This window comes from Hippichthys cyanospilos, chromosome 7, assembly GCF_059441005.1.
Source record: "Hippichthys cyanospilos isolate Australia breed blue-spotted pipefish chromosome 7, RoL_Hcya_1.0, whole genome shotgun sequence".
NCBI lineage: Eukaryota > Metazoa > Chordata > Actinopteri > Syngnathiformes > Syngnathidae > Hippichthys > Hippichthys cyanospilos.
Window position 1 is genome coordinate 826,584 of NC_142375.1, and position 21,663 is coordinate 848,246.

Here is a 21,663-nt window from a genome sequence, read left to right on the forward strand (position 1 = left end):
CGTCCTGCTCTGAGATTTCCTACCGGTCCGCTTTGAGGTCGCTTGTTTAGGCAGCAGAGACCTCCCTATCAGACCGCTTAGAGAGGGCTGTATATGTGTCTGAGTGAGACTCCCTACCGGTCCGCTTCTAGAGCGCTGGATAAGCAGCAGAGTGAGACCTCCTTCTCAGTCAAAACCACACACCGGAACTAGCCCGTTAACTCCCAAGCGCCGATCCAGGCAAATAAGCTCCTGCAGCCAGCAATCTAAAGGGTCGATTGGCGTACGGACTCACGACGTGGCGGCAGGGAACTGGTACCTTTACCCACTGAACAAGGTGATATTAATGCAAAATTCATTATGTGCACCAGTAAAAAAAATCATTTTGTTTTTTCCTAATGAAAGGTTCAATGAATGAGCATATGAAACTGGTGGGGTTCGGTGCCTCCAACAAGGTTAATAACCACTGCTCAAGGTGAAACGGGCCGTGACCCAGTAGAATTTTTGACTCTAGCTGGCGCTAAAAATCTATTTTTTAGATTTTATATATGAAAAAAAAATCAAATTTTACAGCAGGCCCAACGAGTGTGTAAATGTTGGTGACTTTTCGTGCATGTTTAGGCCCTCCTCTTAATTTCTCTTCAATGGTTGAACTGATCAACTTCAAATTCGACGTGCTCTATAATCAGACATAGGGCCACAGCTGGGCGAAATTTCATGAAGATCAGCCAATATATATGTTAGGAGTGGGGCTTCAAAATATGTGTTTCAAATGTCCTTCTCTGCATGATAAATTTTCAAATAAATTGTAGTACCACTTAGTTACAGACAAAAATGTCATTTTTTACACTTTCATGGATTGAGCTAAGCCCGCAAGAGTAAATGAACTGAAAATTTGTCAGAATGGCATTGAGACATGGAGGATGAAGCTTACTAAATTTTACGACGTTGTGATAAAGAGGGTGGTCTGTACGCCACCTCAAATTTCGGATGTTTCCCCAAATCGATAAAAGTTGTTGTAATTCAACCCAGATGATACTAAAACTGCAGCCAGTTCCGACCAGTTTGACCTCGACCTACGAATTTTTGTAGGCATATGTAGGACTCCAAAAACTACAAAAACATGATAGCACGCCATATGGATCGATGCACATAATGGATGGATGGATGAATGCTGTTTCTAAATGCTGATTTTCTGTGTGTGTGTGTGTGTGTGTGTGTGTGTGTAGGGAGGGGGGGGGGCACTAATAGCCACATCCTTTGTTGGGTGATGAATTCATATAAATAGAACCTATTTGACAAGATGAAGTACGCTACAAAATCCCAAGAACAAATCATACCATGGCGTGATGTCCAAAAGAATACCAGAAGAAATGAAAAAACAAGTGATTGTAACCTATATCGATTTAGATAAGGTTACAGAGCCATTTATTTCCAAGGCTGTAGGGCTCCAGTGAACCACTGTCAGAGCTGTTATCCACTGACTGAGAAAACTGGAAATAGTGTCAAACCTTAGCAGGAGTGGTTGACCAATGAAACTTCAGGTCTTGATGATCCAAGAATTTTGGAGAAACATCCTATGGACTGACCAGTCAAAAATATATTTTCTGTCACAATTGGCACAAAAATGGCACATCATTTGAGAAAAAGAACATTCAAGATTTAAGATTTTTTTTATTGCCATATGTATAGTATTATTATACCACACAATGGAATTCTTATTCCGTTCACTCCCTGAGTAGCAGACTACATTCCTGTCCGAGCAAAAAATAATATATATAAATAATTAAACAGACAAGAAACAATACACAATAAAACAACAACAGAAACAATGGCGATAATAATATAGTGCCAATATCATGTAGTGTACAATATTAGTCCAAAATATCTCAAAAGCGTACAAAAGCGTTGTTCAACACGAGAATAAAAGTGCTTCAGCACGGTTGGAGCTAATGTTCAGCCCTTGACAGAGACTATTTTCAAAAATCAATACTGAAAAATGTTTTATCCCTTTTAGTTTTCATGACGCTTCTAAATTTTCATGCACTGCCATGTGGAAAAGACCGCTGGCTTCAGAATCATTCTTTTTTTTTTTTTCTTTCGTCATTATGTATGTCTGTGTATGTAGCTGTTCCGTATCAATGAAGCCAACCAGCTGATGCAGTATGATCAGTGCTTGACCAGAGATGATAATTCAGCTGTCATCATCACACACTGTGACCAGAACCAGTACACTGAATGGAGGTATTTCAAGGTGAAACAAACACACAGTACATGATGCAATATCCCAAGATAACACCCATTAAACTGACTTTTTTATTGTTTTTATTTTTATGAAAAAAAATTCAACCTGAATCATTTCTTATATTTTTCGATCAACCAGTTTGTCTGTTATTGTACCCAGAAAAGTATAATAGATTAGCACCTGAGTTGAGTTAGTGGGGCCTTTCGGGGCGTTTCCACCGGCGCTATCTTCCCTACTCAGTTCTACTCAACTCGACAAAAGCACAGTCTCCACCAAGAAATCTACCCTACTCTACTTAACCTTTTTTCCATACCGCTTCCCTTGCTGGGCCGAGAAATACAGTTGTGGCTTCTAGGAGAAAGTGACGTAACTACTAGGAAGCCATTGATTGGTCCAAGCAGATCGTCGACTTGCGCCAAGACGTGGGACAGATACACAGCCGCCATTCACAGCTGCAAAACTACTGAACCATGAAAAAAGTTAGAACAATGGCTATGCGGCAAATTAATACTTGGACCTTTGAGGAGGTTTTTAGCAGGTTTAGGTTTTTTAGCAGACGGCGAAGTGCAGAGGCAGCTTGTTGGGTCAACGAGGAATGAGAAGTTGTTCCAGGGAATTGCCCAATTAATGGATGCGCACAGTTTTCATAGGTCCTCGGTTCAATGCCAAGAGTAATTAAAAAAAGTTGCGTTCCGTCAAAGTTCATAACAGCTGAACGGGGAAGCAAAAGAAGGTGTGAAAGTAGTTGCATTTGATGGGCAGCATTTACGGTCACAGACCGCATACACACACATACACATACATACATATATATATATATATATATATATATATATATAACATTTTGAGAGGGGGGGGGGGATGTATAGCAATGTGAAGCATTTGCCAGAGAAGAGGTGTTGAAGAATCAATAGATGGGAAACTGCAAGTGATTCAAAACAAACTCAATAGATTTGGGTTCGCAAGTTATCCTATTTACTACCAGGTTGTGATTAGTTAACAGCTCCGCCGTCTCTCTCAGTGTTGAACACAAGTGTGATCATACAAAATAATCAATTGGCAACCTACGCCCCAAAGTGTCTTATGTTGCCGTACATTGACAGTAATCCCTAGTTTTTCATGGTTAATGGGGAGCAAAAACCCCCACAAAAAGTATGTGAAATACCACGAAGTAGCCCCCCATGCAGACATGGCTGTGCATAAAATATGTGACATATGTTTAGTGAAACCCTCCTTACCTTTCATTCCCATGCCCAGTGATCACCTAAATGTAGTTATGGAGGTATTACAGTCACTTTTGAGACACAAACTTTTTCTTTTTCTTCTTGGGAATAGTTGTTCCCATTAAGATTTGCCAAGCAGGTGTGAGCATGTGCCCTGACTGTGCATGTTAGGGTTTACACCATTAATGAGAAGGTACCACCTTCTTACTCTGCTTGTTGGGATGACTCTACGATGTATTCCTATTTACCCTGTAGCAGTTTAGTATACCCATCATTTTTGGAGGACTTGGAGAGTGTGCTGGAGAGCACACCACCACACGCTTTAGGGTGACTTAAAAGCTCGCTGTGATAATTAAGACCTGGAAGAGTGTGAAGTAATGAAGGCCTTACGATTAACCCTTTCATTAAGCTAATTTTGCTGGAATTCTAACTGTGTCAATGACAGTGACACCTGGAAAGGAATGAAGTGATGAAGTCCCAAAGAGCAACTAACACGAACTTCAATAGACTACAGACCGTGGCCTTCACGCTTCTCATAATGGTGCTTTTAAAGACTGGTGCTGAAACATTAACAATTGCCTCCCTCCATGAGGGGAGTATCATCAGTTTTCCTACCGAACCAACAGGTCCACAGATGATGCCATTTTCAACACTCGCCACCCTGACCTGTGACATCTTGAACAGAGGAACAACTACATCGAGTTTCTTTTTGTGGATTACTCCTCCGCATTAGCACCATCATCCCAGAAATCCTGATCCACAAACTGCTGGCCCTCGGCCTCCCACCACCCACCTGCAGCTGGATAAAAAGACTTCCTGACTAACCGTCTCAGTCCTTCAGTGTCGGTCCTCATCTGTCCTCGACTAGTAAATTCAGTCAGCACTGGCTCACCTCATCTGTATGCTCAGCCTCCTCCTCTACTCATGATACACCTCGGACTGTACACCATAATTTCCCTCCACTTCTATTACCAAATTCGCAGATGACACCACTATGGTTGGACTCTTTACAGGTGGTCATGAGTCGGCTTAGAGGTCAAGAAGTCCTGTTTGAATGGTGTTCTGCCAACGACATCATTCTCAACACCCCCAAAAACAAAATAACTCATAATAGACTTAAACAATTAAAAAACAAAAACAAAAAAAAACACCACAAACCACCAGCCTCTCTCCTTCAACGTCATGTATGTGGAAGAAAGTGCACTCATTAAAATTCTTGGACATATACAGTACATAGCTGACAGCATCACATGGACAATTAACAGACCTCATTAACTATTGAAACTGTTTGAAGCGATTTATATTGGTTGCATTTTTTATACTGTAAATATTGACAGAATTTGCCATTCAGCGTATGTTTACAGAATGTTCCATTCATTTTCTTTGTGTCTTTTTTCACTCTGCTTTCAGGAGCTTCATCGCTTCACTCATGTACCAACAGGTAATTATCTGAAATTTTAATTGGCTTCTTTGACATTAATTTAATGGCACAAGGAAACTATTTTTCCAAAATAACTAACCAATACTTGGGGTAACAGCTGTTGCTTTGCATATTTTTTTGTTTTTATTCAAGTAGAAGTTGATTAAAATGCTCAGTCAAAAACAATTATCTCTGCTGCCATCTTATACCTTTCATATGAAGAAACATTCTTGAGGAAAAACAACCAGTGACAGAGTGCTTCACAGATGAGGTGTCAATCATTTTTCATTGCACATGCAGCAATCTTATAGCAAATACAGCCACTAGAAATAAGTAAATAAAGGGTCTTTATCTTGCAAAAACAAATCTTTTGAGCTTTTAGCAACATTAAAATGTGAATTCACACTCAAAACACTGAAGTCTTTCTTTTTCCCCATTCAGTCATTTCTGAGCATTCTTGTACATTGCTGCTCTAGGCACCGCTCCGACTGGGTCCTCAACGTGTTACATCATTGAGTATTGCCTCTATATCACACATGCAGAATAATCACACGCTCACATACTCAAGAAGCCAGCTGGATGACCGACTAGTGTATCAGGAACAGGTGTTGTGTCGATGTAGTTAACTCTGCATACACTCAGTGAGTGAAAGAGATGCAACGTTCACTTGCCTGTTTTAAGACATGAACAAAACACTTTTGTGTGGTGGTGGTGGTGGTGGGGGGGGGGGGGGGGGGTTATTTTAATTTCAGTTTCATAATCAAGGTTTTAAAAAAGACTTGCAGTGAAAGATTGTTAGCTACACAGAGAAACAAAGGAAAGCGAGTACGGTTCTCACTGGCATTAGCAGTCGATTTGAGGCAGTCTCTTTAAAATTTAGTGCTGTGAAAAAGTATTTGCCCCGATTCTGAATTATTTTTTGCATATTTATTACTTGCAAAGTTTTCTTTAAACCAATTTTAATGTCACACTCCGAAAAGGTATATAAATTAGTTTCTAAGTGATGCTACAAACTCATTTAACACTTATGTGATCCTACTAGTGAGTTATGCCACCTTTAGCTGCAAAAACGCAAATCAAACATTGCATTAATTAGTGATGAATCTTTCAAACAGCTGTGGATGAGTTTCCAAGCACTATTCTTTTGCAGAATTGTTTCAACTTTGCCATATTGGAGAGTTTTCTAGCATGAACTCTGGCCATTTCAGGTCACAACAGAGCATCTGAAATTTAAATCAAGACTTTGACTTGGCCACTCTAAAACCTTCATTTTGTTCTTTTTGTGCTATTCCGAGGTAGATTTGCTGGGGTGTTTGTCATTCTCCTGTGGCATAATCAAAGAGCATTTGAGTTGGAAGGTGCGTGCTAATGGCCGGACGTTCCCCTTCTGGGTCTCCTGATAAAGAACAGGATTATTTTTTTTCTTTACGTCAATCATAGCAAGTTGCCCTGGTCCTGAGGAAGCAAACAACCCCAGATCATCATACTACCACTAACATGCTTTACTGCTGGCATTGTGTTGGTTTTATCTAATTCTGTGCCATTTTAATGGCTCTTTTTTTCCGCTCATTACTTAACAAAGTTTTACTAAAAGTCATCAGTTTTGATCATCAGTTTTCTTTTTGGAAAATTGAGACAAGCCTTTGTGTTTTATGGTGACTGCAGTGGTTTGTGTCTGAGGCCCGTGATTCCTACAGTCCTTTGAAAGTTGTTCTACATAGGTTCATAGATTCAAGGTTCTCCCTAGATGGAGTCATCGTTACACTCTTGTGTTCGACCACTACGACTTGACTTTTTCATATAGCCGTCAATGGGTTCGTAATTTTTCCCAACATAGTAAATAAAATCTTCATTCTGTGATATTTAAATTTGAAATAAGGAAGGAAGCAAATATTTCATCACAGCAGTGTGTACATGACGGTCTCTCAGCAGTATATATTAAAATATTGCCAGGTTGAATTCCCTAATTTTAAGAAGATCGCCTTTAAAGTTTTGGGCACATACATCTTTCGTCCATAGCAACGAGTAACTTCGGGCAAAATACTGTATATTGACCACAAACTTTCATGAACTGTTGATAAACAACTGGAAAACAAATTTCAATAGGAGATGACCGAAATTGTAACCTTTTAAAGCTGAGTTTGAGCTCTCAGCAGATAAAATTGTGATTTTTGGCCTCAAGCATAACAATTTTGAATTTCTCATTTAGCTTGCATTATATCTCCTGAAACATCATCTATCAATGTTTTATCATTTCTACTTAGCAGTTATTAAAATCAATATTTATGACTACATCTATTATTAATCATTTTCTTGGTTTCATCTGTCAATATGCAGACGTTTTAGCCTGAGCTGAGTCACTTATTGCTTCATATTACTAACTGTGAGTCTTCGTGTTACTAAGATCGTGTTTGAAAATTCTGAAAATCTAACCCTTGACAAAGAGGTGTGTTTGGTGAGGCAGACCGTGCACACTTCTACAAGGGTCTAAACCAATCGGCGGCAGCACTTGAATTGTCAGCTGTATTGTCTCACCTATGCACAGAATTTCCCAACAGTTGGAAAAAACCAGTGCATGCTGAGAGTGCACCCTAAAAGGGATATTTGCAAAGAAAGATCTTATGTAGATGAATACTGGATAGATAGTGATCCCTCGTTCTATCACGGTTCATCTTTTATGGCTTCGCTGCTTCACGGATTTTTTACAGTGTGGATATTTTTTACAGTGCATTGTGCTCTGAATCCTGATTGGCTCAGGGGCTTTACTGTTGTCTAGAAATAAAATATTGACACTGTACTGTATTGGTTTTTCACTTGTCAATTTATTACAAAAGGCAAGAGGATCCAAACGCTTGTTTTCGTCTCTTCTGTAAGCGCCCGTGTGCGCTCAGCTCAGCACACGCACACGTTACGAACATGCTAGTAAGCACATTGATTGACAGCTTGGTCTCTGGGAGCCGATCACGTGACTCGTAGGCGTGCCGAGAGCAAACGCTGTCTGTGTGTCTACATAGACAACAACGGAGAAATGCACAGCTTTGGAAATCTGACTTTTACCTAGATTTCTTTTGTAAAAAATTGAAATTTCAAGTGTATTGTTATGATATAAGAGGCTTCACTTTAATTCGATGTCTGGGCATATCCGTTTATAAAAATCTTCTTGCTCAGAAAAAGAAAGAGCGCCAACAACTACCCATAACAATGTTCTTCTCCTGCACCTTCAGTAGAAACAGACACTAAAGCAGAGCGGAATCAGGTCGAAGAGGCACTACTGGGACTGTGAAATACCCGAGTGACAATGTTTCCAACCTTGTATTACTAAATAAAATTATTGTTTTAAACAAATTTTGGGCTTTAACACAGGTTTTGATTTTTGGTTTTATGCTATAGTTCAATATTGCATTGTAAAACCATAAAAAAATATAGCTGACTACTTCACAGATTTCACTTTGCACGTGTGATTTTTGGAACGTAACCCCCGCGATAAACGAGGGATCACCATATAAAAAATAATCAATTGACATATAGCTGTATTTGTTGCACTTGTTCCCAATTCCCAATGCTGGAAACTCAACTAAAGATATGTGTATAATGGCATGATACAGACCCTTTAAGCATGTACTTAGGGAACAAATTACTTGTTTGATAAGGTTTCACTTTTGTCACTATTGTCACTTTCTCCTCCAAGCCCAAACTATAACACACACAAAATGAGGATGACAGATCAAATGCACAACAATGTTGCTGTTGTTTTTTTTCAAATATAATTGTATTGGTCATGCAACAAGAAAACCTGGCAAACTACTATGATTTGCAAAATACTGCTATTTATTTGCCAATGTGGGACTTATATTTTTGGTCCCATTAATGAAATTCTCAGTATAATTGATTAAATACATGCAGTTGGCGTGGGCATGCTTGATGCGAGTGTTTTCAAAAAGCTAGCGGGAACACTGCTTTAAAGTAATGAAAATGGCGGCACAAAAGACATCATCTGACTGGAACTGATGGTCATTTTTATACATTTTCATGGGAACATGCGTGAATATTTTTCATCCTGAAGATGTCCTTCGTCAAGCAAGGATTGTGAACTTCAGTGTTGTCCTCCATGAGTTGTCACCTTATCATGGTGGAGGCGTTTGTGTGTCTCAGTGATCCTAGGAGCTAAGCTGTCCGGGGCTTTAAGCCCCTGGTAGGGTTACCCATGGCGATTAGGACGACCAGGGGTCAGCAACCCAAAATTTTGAAAGAGCCATATTGGACCAAAAAAAAAATCAAAAAACAAAAATGTCTGGAGCCATAGGGATCCGTGCACCCTGGTCTCTGCCTAATAAATAAAATTAAAATTAAAAGCCTTATATAAGCCTTATAATGAAGGCAACGCATGTTGTATGTATCTATAGTAGCTATATTAGCCTACTCTTAACTACAAATACATAATGAACATTCATGACTAAATGTTTATTTTACTGCAGTGCATCCTGTTGATAATGATGCACCACGTGACTACTCTGTTGTCCGATGCAACCTTAAGTTTAACTTCATTTCAATATTAAGGAATTATGTTTCATTGCTTTGATGAAATTAAATAAATGAAATAAAGAAATCAGTTTTTTTATGTTTTTATTTTGAGGATTCGAAAAAACAACAAAATGGAACGTGCACAGATCCCTAGCTACAGAAGCTAGCTCTTGGCGACATGGAATGTCACCCCTCTGCCGGGGAAGGAACCTGAGCTGGTGTGCAAAGCAGAGAAATTCCAACTAGATATACAGTAGGTGGACTAGCCTGCATACACAGCTTGGGCTCTGGTACGAGTCCACTCGAGAAAGGTTGGACTCTCTTCCACTTTGGAGCTGCCCGCGGCGAGAGGCGCTTAGCAAGAGTTGGCATACTTGTTGCCTCCCAGCTCTGCAGCTCAGAGATCCTTCCCCAAGTGGAGGAGTTCAAGTATCTCGGGGTCTTGTTCACGAATAAGGGTTGGATGGAATGGGAGATCAACAGGCGGATCGGTGCGGCATCTGCTGCAATGCGAACTCTGCACCAGTCTGTTGTGGTGAAGAGAGAGCTGAGCCGAAAGGCGGTCAACTATCGTCAAGAACTGTGGGTCATAACTGAAAGAACAAGATTCCGGGAGAGCTGGGACGAACGGGGAAGCTTTCTATATCCCGGTCGATCTACGCTCCTGCCCTCAGCTATGGTCTCGAGTTGTGGATCATGACCGAAGGAACAAGATCACGGATACAAGCAGCCGAAATGAGTTTCCTCGGTCTTCCGGGAGGGACTCAGTGTTGAGCTGCTGTTAAAGGTGTTTAACAATGTTAAAGCCAGTTAAAGGTGGTGAGGTGATGAGGTGTTCTGGGCAGGTCCCATCGGAATGAGACCCCAGGGACGACCCAGGACACGCTGGAGGGACCATGGCTCTCGGCTGGCCTGGGAATGCCTGGGGATCCTCCCAGAGGAGCTGGACAAAGTGGCCGTGGAGAGGGAAGTCAAGGCTTCCCTGCTGAGATGGCTGTCCTTCGACCCGACCCCTAATGAGCAGAAGATAATAGATGGATGAGTTGTCCTGTAAGAAGATCCAGACGAGTCCTCAGTCATGACGGATGCCCGCGGCAAAATATGCATGTAATCAGCTGCTGTTTGCCGATCATGCACTACCTGAAGCTCTTGTGTGACAGTGAATGAAAAAGCACACCAGAGCTTAGTGCACCCCCTCTCCACTTAGAAACCATCCCAGACAGGATCTCCTTCCACGCTGGAAGCCATCTGGAGATGTTTTCTAACCAGCACAGTGAGGGAGTAGTCCATCCTGATCTGGGGTCCTTTTTCTTTCAGTGGAACACTGGATCTCCTGGTGTAACAAAGTCGTCAAACATTAGTTTACAGTCATCAAACAATAGTGGTTTGAGCAATTGTCATAAACTTCGGACTTGCTGATAAACACCCTATTTCAGTTTATTTATTTTAGTTTTTACGTACGTTACAATTTCCAAATGTTATTTGTCCCACTCCCCCTTTTTGCTTTTGCATATTGTAGCTCAACCTAAAACCTCATTAAGATTCAAATGTGGAAGAGGTCAATTCCAGGTATTTTCAACTGATCTCACTATCAGGTCTGTATTGACTTTGTTTGGATACAGTGATGTCTCAACAAACATGCTTTTTTTTTGAGAAGTAATTGTTTTGGAAATTAGAGGATTCTGTGATGCCAGCATTATGTACTGTAATGTTTAGACAAATTCACTTCAAATTATGACAATATTATTATACATAGTCTTCTTCAAAACCTTAAAGGTATTTAAATTTGTTATTTAATCATTAAAAATGAAAGTCTGTTTGAATATGGTTTATTTTTTTGTTATAAATAATATTTATTCCAACACCCCAAAAAAGTCACATAGTGCCTGAAGAACAATTGTTCTTATAAATGAATGAAAGATAGTTTTAAGCAAAGCATAGTCTATACTTTTAGAAAATATTATGTTTTATGCAGGGCAGCTTAGTGGTGCAGTGAATAGCATGACTGCCTCACAGTTAGGGTTAGGGGTTAGGGTTAGACACGAGTTGAAATCCACCTTGCTCCGACCTTCCTGTGTGGAGTTTTCATGTTCTCCCTGAGTCCGTGTGGGTTCACTCTGGGCACTCCGACTTCCACCCACACTCCATAACCATGCATGGCAGGTGTATTGGACATAATAAATTGTCCTTAGTGTGATTGGATGCGTGAATAGCTGTTCGTCTCTGTGTGCCCTGCAATTCGCTGGCAACCAATTCAGGGTGTCCCCTGCCTACTGCCCGAAGCCAGCTGGGATAGGCACCAGCGAACTTGCGACCCTTATGAGGAAAAGCGGCTTTAAAAAATGGATCGGTGGATGGATGGATGGATGGATGTTTCATGCAGACTCTATTGTGTGTTCATCTGACGCATCAGTTTTTGACATCAAAATACTAATAATCACCAATCTATATTCTGCAAAGCTTGACCTCTTTAAACTCTCATACTCTACGTAGACTCTCATACTAAACTTCAATCGAGAAAAGAATTACACAGCGTTAACATCGAATCCTGCTCACACTATGAAGATGATCAAGTAGTAGGTCATGGTCATCATCTTGCTGCAAAACTTCAAAATAAAAGCCTTTCGTTTCATACATTACTTGATATTCCACCTTTTGAAGCATTGTCTGGCTTCCATACAACAAGCGTAGACAAACACATTTTCACTGGGGCACATGCTACAGTACTGATCTGCATTGGCCCAGTAAAATTTTTGCCAATAAAATCAAATTCACTTCAGAGTGTGCATGCCACGTATTACTTAGTATGATAACTCAATGCTATTGTATTCACTCCACATAAACCATTTGCACAAGGTTAATTAATATGGTAATTTATTCCCGTGTAGCGACATATTGATATTACTCAAACTGTATATTACTCAATATTATTATTGAACATATTTTGAATTGACTTTAAGTGTAATTGAGATGAATATCAGAAAGTTATTTGTCCACAGCAGGGAAATAAATAAGAGATGAAAATGAAGTCCCAGCTAGCTAGGCAACATACTGTTATTCTGTCTTAAGTTGTTAAGACAACCATATTAATTTGATGAATGAGCTGTCAGGGGAATTCCCAGTGACTTTCATAAATATGAAACATTGTTGCTTATGATCTGTTGGATCTGTGTTGTTGATCATTTTAAGTAAGTTTGTGTTAGTTGACAGATATGGATGTTGCAGTGGTTTTCCGTTGGTCTACCTTCAGGAGGAAAAATATTTTTCTCCTATCATCTAGTTGTGGGCCAAATTTTTAAACCATTCAAATTAATTTCCCAGAAAAAATTGCACAGAGGACTTGTTTTGTTATGGGTTTGTCCAAAATAATCTTGGTTTGTCATCAGAAAAATAGCTAAAGCTAAATCATCTGGTTTACTTGTGAGAAAAAAAAAAGTCCAGTTTCGGTATCTATCACCAAAAACAATTTGTGTGTGTGTGTTTCTTTTTTTTTTTTTTTTAATTGATGGATAGGTGTTGAATGTTTCAATCTGTCCCAAATTCTTTGTGCCTTATGTACATCTCAGTACAGTATTAGGTCTAGTGACGCCCCTGTTTACAACATGTGGCTGCTTGATGGAATTAGAGTGGCTTGACAGACAGCGGGTTGTCCGCAGATCTCATTTAACTTCTGGGCCATCAAGCGAATAAAAAATAGATCCTGTCTCAAAGTTACTGCCCAGTAAATTTGTCAATCCTGCCTGGATCATTTTACTCTTCCCTGCCTGGAAGGAGAAGCGACAATGAGCCAGAAAGTAAAGAAGTGAAAACGAAATGCTTCGGAAGCTTGAGAAGAGGAACAAAACAGACATATTGAAAGTAAACAAATGAACATTCAGACCTTTCTACCAAAATGGACTAAGTATCAGTGCTTGTGATATTAAAAAGACGATGATGGATGCTACGTGTAAGTTCATTCTATTATTTACTCTAACATTAATTAATTTTCCTTGTTGGTTTTTGTTCACATCTTGGAAATGCAGCTTGAACCTTTGACTTTGTACATTTCATTGAGCAATTTTTGGGACTCCAAACATTCTGGTTGTGATCCATTGCATTTTGGTATTGCAAGTCTTTGGGACCCAACAGTGTTCAGAGGTGAACTGAGCATTGTTTATGTAAAGATCCATCCATTTTCTATTGCCACTTATCCTCACTAGGACCACTGGCTTGCTGGTGCCTATCCCAAGTTAATTTCGGGCTGTAGGCGAGGGACACTGAACTACTGGCCAGGCAATTGCAGGGTTTAAGTCAGGCATGTCCAAACCCAGTCCTCGAGGGCCCCCTATCCGACATGTTTTGGAAGTTTCTGTCCTCCTACCACACCTGATTAAAATGATCAGCTCAATCAGCAAGCTCAGCGGAAGCCTGACAACAAACCTGATCATTTGAATCAGCTGCATTGGATGACGGAAACATCAAAAACATGCAGGATAGGTGGCCCTCAAGGACGGGGTTTGGACATGCCTGGTTTAAGTGAAGATATACTCTGTAAAATTATTCATTTATACTTTTTATGGGCTTTCACACATGAAATACCTTGACCAGTGACTTTTAAACTTTTTTTCAATTATGTGCCTCCTGTGGACTGTTGGTATTTTTTCAGCCAAGTACCCCTTTACCAGTGCGAAACATTTGGGGGTTTAAAATTAAAAAAAGGACTTCGAACATACCATCAGTGTCTGATTTATTAAACTTCACAACCATTCAAACTTCACACACACACTCGACAAAAAATCATCATCATAGTGTCCTTACGTGGATCATAGAAGAGATCTGTTATCAAAAAGAAATAACGTCATTATGAACAAATATTTGTCCACACAAAATAAGGAACATAAAGTGTTCTCAAAAAGAAATCAATATAAATAAATATTTGTCCACAAAAAAATACTCAACCTAAAGCTCCCTCTTTTGGGATCACATTAGAGATCTGTTCACAAAAATAAAACATTAACTTACCGTATTTTCCGGACTATAAGGCGCACTGGTATATAAGCCGAAGCAGCAAAATATGAGCACAAAAATAGATTTTTGTCATGGATAAGCCGCAAGTAATAACATCAGACGTTTACGCAAAAAGATGGTATTCGAAGTTTATAATTTTTTTTTTTTTGAATTGTCTGCAAACAGCAACATCCTCTCCCTAACATACTGAACATGCATGCATGTTTAGTCCCAACATATTTATAGAAAATGGCTCGATGGATATCTGTTAGTTAAATAGCAGTTCAAAATCTAAATCAATACTTCAATAGGATTTTTTTTGTCTTCCTTTGTTTGATAGTTTATTTTAGTGAACATAACACATTCTACATAATTCATATACAGTACAATCATAAATACATAAATAAAATCACCTATACCGTGTAGTGTGTAAAAAATTTACCCCAAATTTTAAACATTCTCCTAAATTTAAACATATATTTTTTAACAATATATTGTTTTAACTATTTTTGAGCACAGCCATTGATTTACATCTTTTCAGTTCTATTTAGTAGTTGTTCCATAAATTGACACCTTGAACAGATACACACATTTGCTTGCTGGTGGCTAGCAAAAAAACAAAAAACAAAACACAGATAAGCCGCACAGGACTATAAGCTGCAGGGCTCAAAAAATGAGGAAAAGGTTGCGGCTTATAGTCCGAAAAATACGGTAACTATCAATATTTGCTCACAAAAAAAAATGTTTATGAGAAAATAAACAACATAAAGTTTTAGACCTGTTTGCAGAAAAAAAGAATGAGCTGATCTTGTGGAGGCCTGCGGCATCATATCTTGAGATGGTCTGAATTTAGAAAGTTCCATCCATCCATCTTCTACCGCTGTCTTCCGGGGTCTGGTCGCGGGGGCAGCAGCTTGAGCAAGGAAGCCCAGACTTCCCTCTCCCCGGCCACTTCATCCAGCTCTTCCGGAAGCATCCCCAGGCGCTCCCAGGGCAGCCGAGAGACATAGTCACTCCAGCGTGTCCTGGGTCGTCCCCGGGGCCTCCTTCCAGTGGGACATGCCCGAAACACCTCACCGGGGAGGCGTCCGGGGGGCAACCTAACCAGATGCCCGAACCACCTCAGCTGGCTCCTCTCAACGCGGAGGAGCAGCGGCTCGACCTGAGCCCCTCCCGGAAGACCGAGCTTCTCACCCTATCTCTAAGGGAGAGCCCGGACACCTTGCGGAGGGAACTCATTTCGGCCGCTTGTAATTTGGAAAGTTTCCTTTTAAAAAGTCAGGTGGCATACCAAGGTGACGTTCATGTTTGGTCTTAAGATGATGCTGCAGATGCTACTGTTAGCATGTTGCTCCACACAGAAAAGCGATTGACAGGTCAGATAGGGTACATGAAAATTTGGGTCAAACCATTCTACTATGGGGGAGAATCTGGCCTTTTAAAATAATGAAAATGAATAACCTTACTGAATGTAAAATTTGTTTTATAAACCTACATTTTCCTGAAAATGTATTCATTGTATTCAATTATGTATTCAGTTATTATTTTTTAAATGATTTTCATTTCGCATGTTTGCTTGTTTTCATTAAAATCTTGTGCACCCCCTGGAGTACCCCCATTTGAGAACCACTGACCTAGACTACTACTACATAACATACAGTAAAGTAGTGTTTATTATGATACTGCTTTGAAGTCTGTGTATTTTTTTATTTCTTCCAGGCAAATGTTTAGATCGCTCGGACCTCCTCCACAAAGTGTTCATATCAGACTGTGACACTAGTAAAACTACTCAAAGGTGGGAGATGAACAATATTGTGGCTGTATAACAATTGCTTATCTCATACAGCGGAAATCATTAGAACATTCGGACTGTGATGAAGAAAATAGGTATGCACCAATCATAACATGCATTCATGCATTGTAGAAAGCTAATTGTGGGTTGTTCTACATCTAAGTCATGTACTTCAGAAAAGGATACCCCTGAACACACACACACAAATAAATTAGGCTTAATAAATTAGAGTAATCAATAGCAGTTACTTGGGCAAGAAAATGCTGTGTTTACATTGGGTCTCGGGGGGGGGGGGGGGGGGGACTTTAACAAAGACCTCTGCCATTACTGTTGTCTTATGGACCCTTCACTTTAAAATGCATTATTTGAGTACTGCAATGTTGAAATAAAGAAATCATCTTGGCTGAATTTCAAAGTTTAATCAATGCACATAACAAACTTGCCAATTTTGATCCGTTTTCTTTCTTTGTGATCAAAGTCAACAAAGGCCTGTGTATGAAATGTCTGAAACATTATCCTGAGCAGTTTTTTTTGATACATACTGCAAGTATTTATGTTGACTCAGGTCTTGTCTACATGTAACCAGCTAATTTATATCTGCAGACTCCCCCTTGTCATCATTGTTTATTTAAAAAAGTCACATTCATATGAAACCACGTATTGCTGTTTCAAATTGGTGTACAAGCAGTCGCTCACAAATCTGTGTGATGTACTTGGGACTTAACGGTTAATCATCTGGGTCAGGAGGCAGTCCTGCGACCAGGTCTACTGGTTCACTTGTTCTCTGGCGAACATCATGAAGTTTGGCGTAATTCGCACAGTGGCACTGTGCTTGGTTGCCTTGTAGGCCATGATTGCGTACGGGACCATGAGGTCCCAGTCCCAACGGCAACGTTCTGCAGTGGAAGCCAGTATTCTTTGGAGGGTTGCGGTAAAACGCTCAATTTGCCCATCAGACTGGGATCGGAACAGTGTGGTGTGCGTGTTGTCAATGCCAAACAAGCTGCACATATTCTGCAACACGATATGTCAAAGTTACGTCCTTGATCGCTGTGTAGTGCATGAGGTATTCCATAGCGGCAAACCCACTGTGATGCAACAATCCTGACCACAGTCACAGCTCGTTCATCAGGGATTGGGAATGCCACCGTTCATTTTGTGAAGTAATCCTGGATCACAAGCAAGAACCGGTTTCCGCGCTTGGTCTCGTTGAGTTGATGTCCAAGGCCATGGGCTCAATGGGGGCTTCTACCCACACAGTTCCCATGGGAGCTTGGGGTCGCTTGTGAGGACAAGCCATGGACACACAGCTGGTATAAGCGCGGCAGAGGGTAACGTCCTCCCTCATGTGGTACCAGTAGTACGGGGTTTGGAGTCTCGCCACAGTCCGCTCTACCTCGAAATGCCCACCCATTGCTCCATCGTGCATCTTTCTCATCACTTCAGGTCATAGTTGGCGTGGCAGCATAATTTGCGGGTAGAATTGGGTGTCGTCCAAACAATAGAAGCGGTGAACCGGTACCTCATCTTTGAAGTAGAGTCGTTTCCATTGGGACCAGTAAGTTTTCACGGCGGGCCTGCATGATAAAACTGTGGTCCAGGGGGGGCTCTCGTTACTGGCCCTCAACCAAGCACATATTGGTGCAATATCAGGATCTGCCACCTGGGCTTGTCTCAGTTCATTCATTGTCCAGTCATGAAACAAAGGAGCATTATCAGGGGCCTGAGTCACATATATTTTTGCGGTTGATTTTTCATTAATGGACTCGTCCTAGTCCACCTCCCTACCTGGCAGCAGATTAGCTGGACTCATCCCCACTGGACCTGGCACAGGGGCAGGTGTTTCTTCCACCCCTACTGAACTCAGTGCTGCGAGGATTGAGTTCAGGCCCAATTCACACTGGATCGCCTGGTGGGTGATGCTCACAGGGCCAGAGAAAGGGTCTCGCAGCTTGCGTGGGCAGGACTGTCAACAGTGTCTCCTGGACAGGCAATCAGTAATAGTATGAGCACGACCAGGGCAATTGATTTTTTCAAAATCATACTTAGCAAGCTTCTGTTAAGGGAATCATATATTAGGTTGTTATCATTAAGAGCTTATTTCATTGTTACCCATTTATGCAATCCTAGTTCATCTTGACCCTGTCCTTAGATAGAGCTGTTGACGCACGAAAGTGTGAGCCGGGACCTTGGCCCAGCTGCCGGTGGCGCCCGGCTGGCTCTCTTGTTGTGTCTTGTAATCTGCTATGCTTTTGCTCAATAAAAGCCAGGGGGGGACGGCTGGGCGGTGAAACTAGCGTTGGAAGACCCACGAGTTCATTTGCCCAAGCTTTTTTCCCTATGCCCGGCACAGAAAAGTCAATCTTGGCTGGTCTGAGTTACTCTTTTTGCTGTTTAAGCAGCTAGGCTTGTCCTAGTCTTCTTTTCTGAGATTTCTCTGACATTCTAACTTGGTCCGTTTGAGCCGGATGGTTAAGAAGCCTTCTCTTCGGTGGACGATCGACGACAGCTGAACCAATAGGTATACCGTCAGAATCCGTTGGATTCTGGAAGCCCTCCTTTCCACGAGGCCAGACGTCGGACACCGCTCACGGGAGGAATGCAAACACCATCCAACGAACCAGAGTACTCGACCAGCAGAGAGATTGCAAGAACAAAGGTCAGTCTGACGAGTCTGAATTGTCCACCGGATGTTAAACGAACGGTCCATTGGACCTTAAACGGGCGGTCCATCGGACCTTAAACGTGCGGTCCATCGGACCTTAAACGTGCGGTCCATCGGACCTTAAACGAGCGGTCCATGGGACCTTAAACGTGTGGTCCATCGGACCTTAAACGTGCGGTCCATCGGACCTTAAACGGGCGGTCCATCGGACCTTAAACGTGCGGTCCATAGGACCTTAAACGTGCGGTCCATCGGACCTTAAACGTGCGGTCCATCGGACCTTAAACGAACATCTTGACGGGTTCAGTCTGACGAGACTGGCTGGTCCATTGGACCTTAAACGTATAGTCAATTGGACTTTAAACAAACGGCCTGACTTAAAAAAGAGAAAGTTTAACATCCGGCGCACAGTTACTGATCATTTCTGTGATGTATGAGTGTGGAATGAATGTGGAGTGGTTGTCCTGAGTGTCGGGAAATCTAAAACTGGTGAAACGGTCATGAGTATAAACACCTGGGGCTATCCGCCTTTCTAGGTAGAAGCTCGGTATCCGACACGACACCAGGCACGTAGCATTTCTCCCGTGACGAAGGAAACATACATAGTTAATCATGAGGAAAAAAAAATAATAATAAGTCCTCCGAAGCCGCAACTCGGCCCAAGGAGGCAAAAATGGGAAAAGGAATGTTGTTGTTTTGTGGATGAATCGAAGGAAAAAGTACGTCGGGCAGAGATAGATAACAGAGAAAGTACTAAGTATGTAGAAAATGGAAAATCCAATACGGTTTTTCAGGAGACGTGGATGATTGTGGTGGATTGGAGAAAGTGTTGCGGAAGTTGTCATTGAAGGACAGGGAAAGGATTGAAAACAGTGATGATTAACAGTGGTTTAAATGCAAGGCTTTAGTTGATAGAGCCAAGCCGAAATGACCATGGAAGGTGGCTGAGAAAAAAAGGAAAGCAGATGATGATTTGACCGCAGCCACTAACCTGTCGGCAACTAACACAGCCAGACAGTAAACCCAAATTAACGGTGGAAAACAGACAACAACAATTCGTACCTGAGTTTACCACCATATTCTTAAACCCAGACACCTGAGGTTTTCAGAGGCGGAGTTGACAACCAGGCAAGACCGTGGCCACGGCAGTAAGACCCTTTTCGGGACTGGGTCTCAGCTCCACATCTGAGTACTGAGGGTTGACATGAAGCCAAAGGAGTGATGCCATTTGAAATGGTGTGTGCAAAAAGTGTGTCTTGTACGTGCTTAACAAAGTCCGCATATACGTTGTAAACTGTATGTTGTGTGATGTGGATCTGCATGTGTATCTGTCAGTTTGCTGGTGTGTAACTATTGGTGTGTTACATGTTTGTATGTTAGATTGTTAGAAATAAACAATGATATTTGTTGAAATTTGGCTAAAATACATTGTTAGATTGGGCTTGATCTAGTCTGCATGGTTAAAAGTCAAAATGACAAATTTGAGATGGTTTCAAACCTGAGGTTTGTGGGCAGAAACTGGTCCATTCACAGGGTTAATTCTCAGCACACAGGAAGAAATGAGAAAAAAGGAAAAATGTAGTATGGGATCAGTTGTGACTAAATTAAGAATTAGGATGTTTTCAAATGGTAGATTAACTCGCAATGAATAATTAGTGGTTGAAACACAAATAAAATACACAAAGTTGTTGTGTTAGATGTGAGGCTATGGCAGGGGTGGATAGCCAGATGACGTTGAATTCTAAATGTTGTTTTTTCATAGCTTAATAACATGTAGGCATGTTGTCGTATGATAGCCAGCTTGGGAGACTGTGGTATGAAAATGAGAAGTGATTGTGAGTGTAAGTTTGTGAAGCTTGCTCTGTTGAAATTTTCACACAGTTTGCTGCATGTGTTGCTGTTATTGTTGTTATAGTTGTGAGAATTGTCGTTTTTGCTAAAGTTGATTTTGCTGTTGTTGTTCTTCAAAGTGGAAAATATTTTAAATTGGCAAATTGATAGAGACCACTGAATTTGGTAGAACAAAGCTGAAGAAAAATTTCAAATAGCAAAATCGATAAAAGAGAAAAAGTTGAATCTGGAAATAGCAGCAGCCACTAAATGACCTGTAGAGAAGATAAAACAGCCAAGTAGACACCAAACAAAGCTGCTTCGAGAATTGCAGATAACGGGACAAACAGAGTTGCGGAGAGCAGGGGTGGCAATCAGAGGCCTCTGCCTCCCTTTTTGACCACGACCGCGACCTTTTTTTTTTTTTGTTAGGGCCCGAGCAGCTACCGCTGCGAGAGCCCTCTTGTTTTTCTCCGATTATTATTATTATTATTAGGGCCCGAGCAGCTACCGCTGCGAAAGCCCTCTTGTTTTTCTCCAGATTATTATTATTATTATTAGGGCCCGAGCAGCTACCGCTGCAAGAGCCCTCTTGTTTTTCTCCGGATTATTATTAGGGCCCGAGCAGCTACCGCTGCAAGAGCCTCTTGTTTTTCTCCGGATTATTATTAGGGCCCGAGCAGCTACCGCTGCGAGAGCCCTCTTGTTTTTCTCCGGATTATTATTATTAGGGCCCGAGCAGCTACTGCTGCGAGAGCCCTCTTGTTTTTCTCTGGATTATTAGGGCCCGAGCAGCTACCGCTGCGAGAGCCCTCTTGTTTTTCTCCAGATTATTATTATTAGGGCCCGAGCAGCTACCGCTGCGAGAGCCCTCTTGTTTTTCTCCAGATTATTATTAGGGCCCGAGCAGCTACCGCTGCGAGAGCCCTCTTGTTTTTCTCCGGATTATTATTATTATTATTATTATTATTATTATTATTATTAGGGCCCGAGCAGCTACCG

General features: G+C 41.2%; 1 protein-coding gene and 1 long non-coding RNA gene across 6 annotated transcripts in view; one reads left to right on the forward strand and one right to left on the reverse strand.

The window, feature by feature from the left end:
• Positions 1–21,663, forward strand: part of galnt7 (UDP-N-acetyl-alpha-D-galactosamine: polypeptide N-acetylgalactosaminyltransferase 7) — a 158,314-nt gene that overhangs the window by 115,026 nt on the left and 21,625 nt on the right. For 3 of the 5 annotated variants that reach the window (XM_088419826.1, XM_088419825.1, XM_088419822.1), the window contains 3 exons: positions 2,108–2,233; positions 4,858–4,888; positions 10,234–11,211. In XM_088419826.1, the coding sequence (XP_088275952.1) occupies positions 2,108–2,233; positions 4,858–4,888; positions 10,234–10,430 (354 nt within the window). In that variant the 3' untranslated portion in view covers positions 10,431–11,211. Of the gene's footprint in view, positions 1–2,107; positions 2,234–4,857; positions 4,889–10,233; positions 11,212–16,093; positions 16,446–21,663 lie in introns of those variants that run through there. The other 2 variants (XM_088419823.1, XM_088419824.1) reach the window with 2 other exon arrangements.
• Positions 1,634–13,638, reverse strand: LOC148420584 (uncharacterized). The gene is made up of 2 exons (XR_015866188.1): positions 10,529–13,638; positions 1,634–10,401 (listed from the first exon to the last, which is right to left on the reverse strand). It is a non-coding gene; the product is annotated as an uncharacterized LOC148420584 (long non-coding RNA).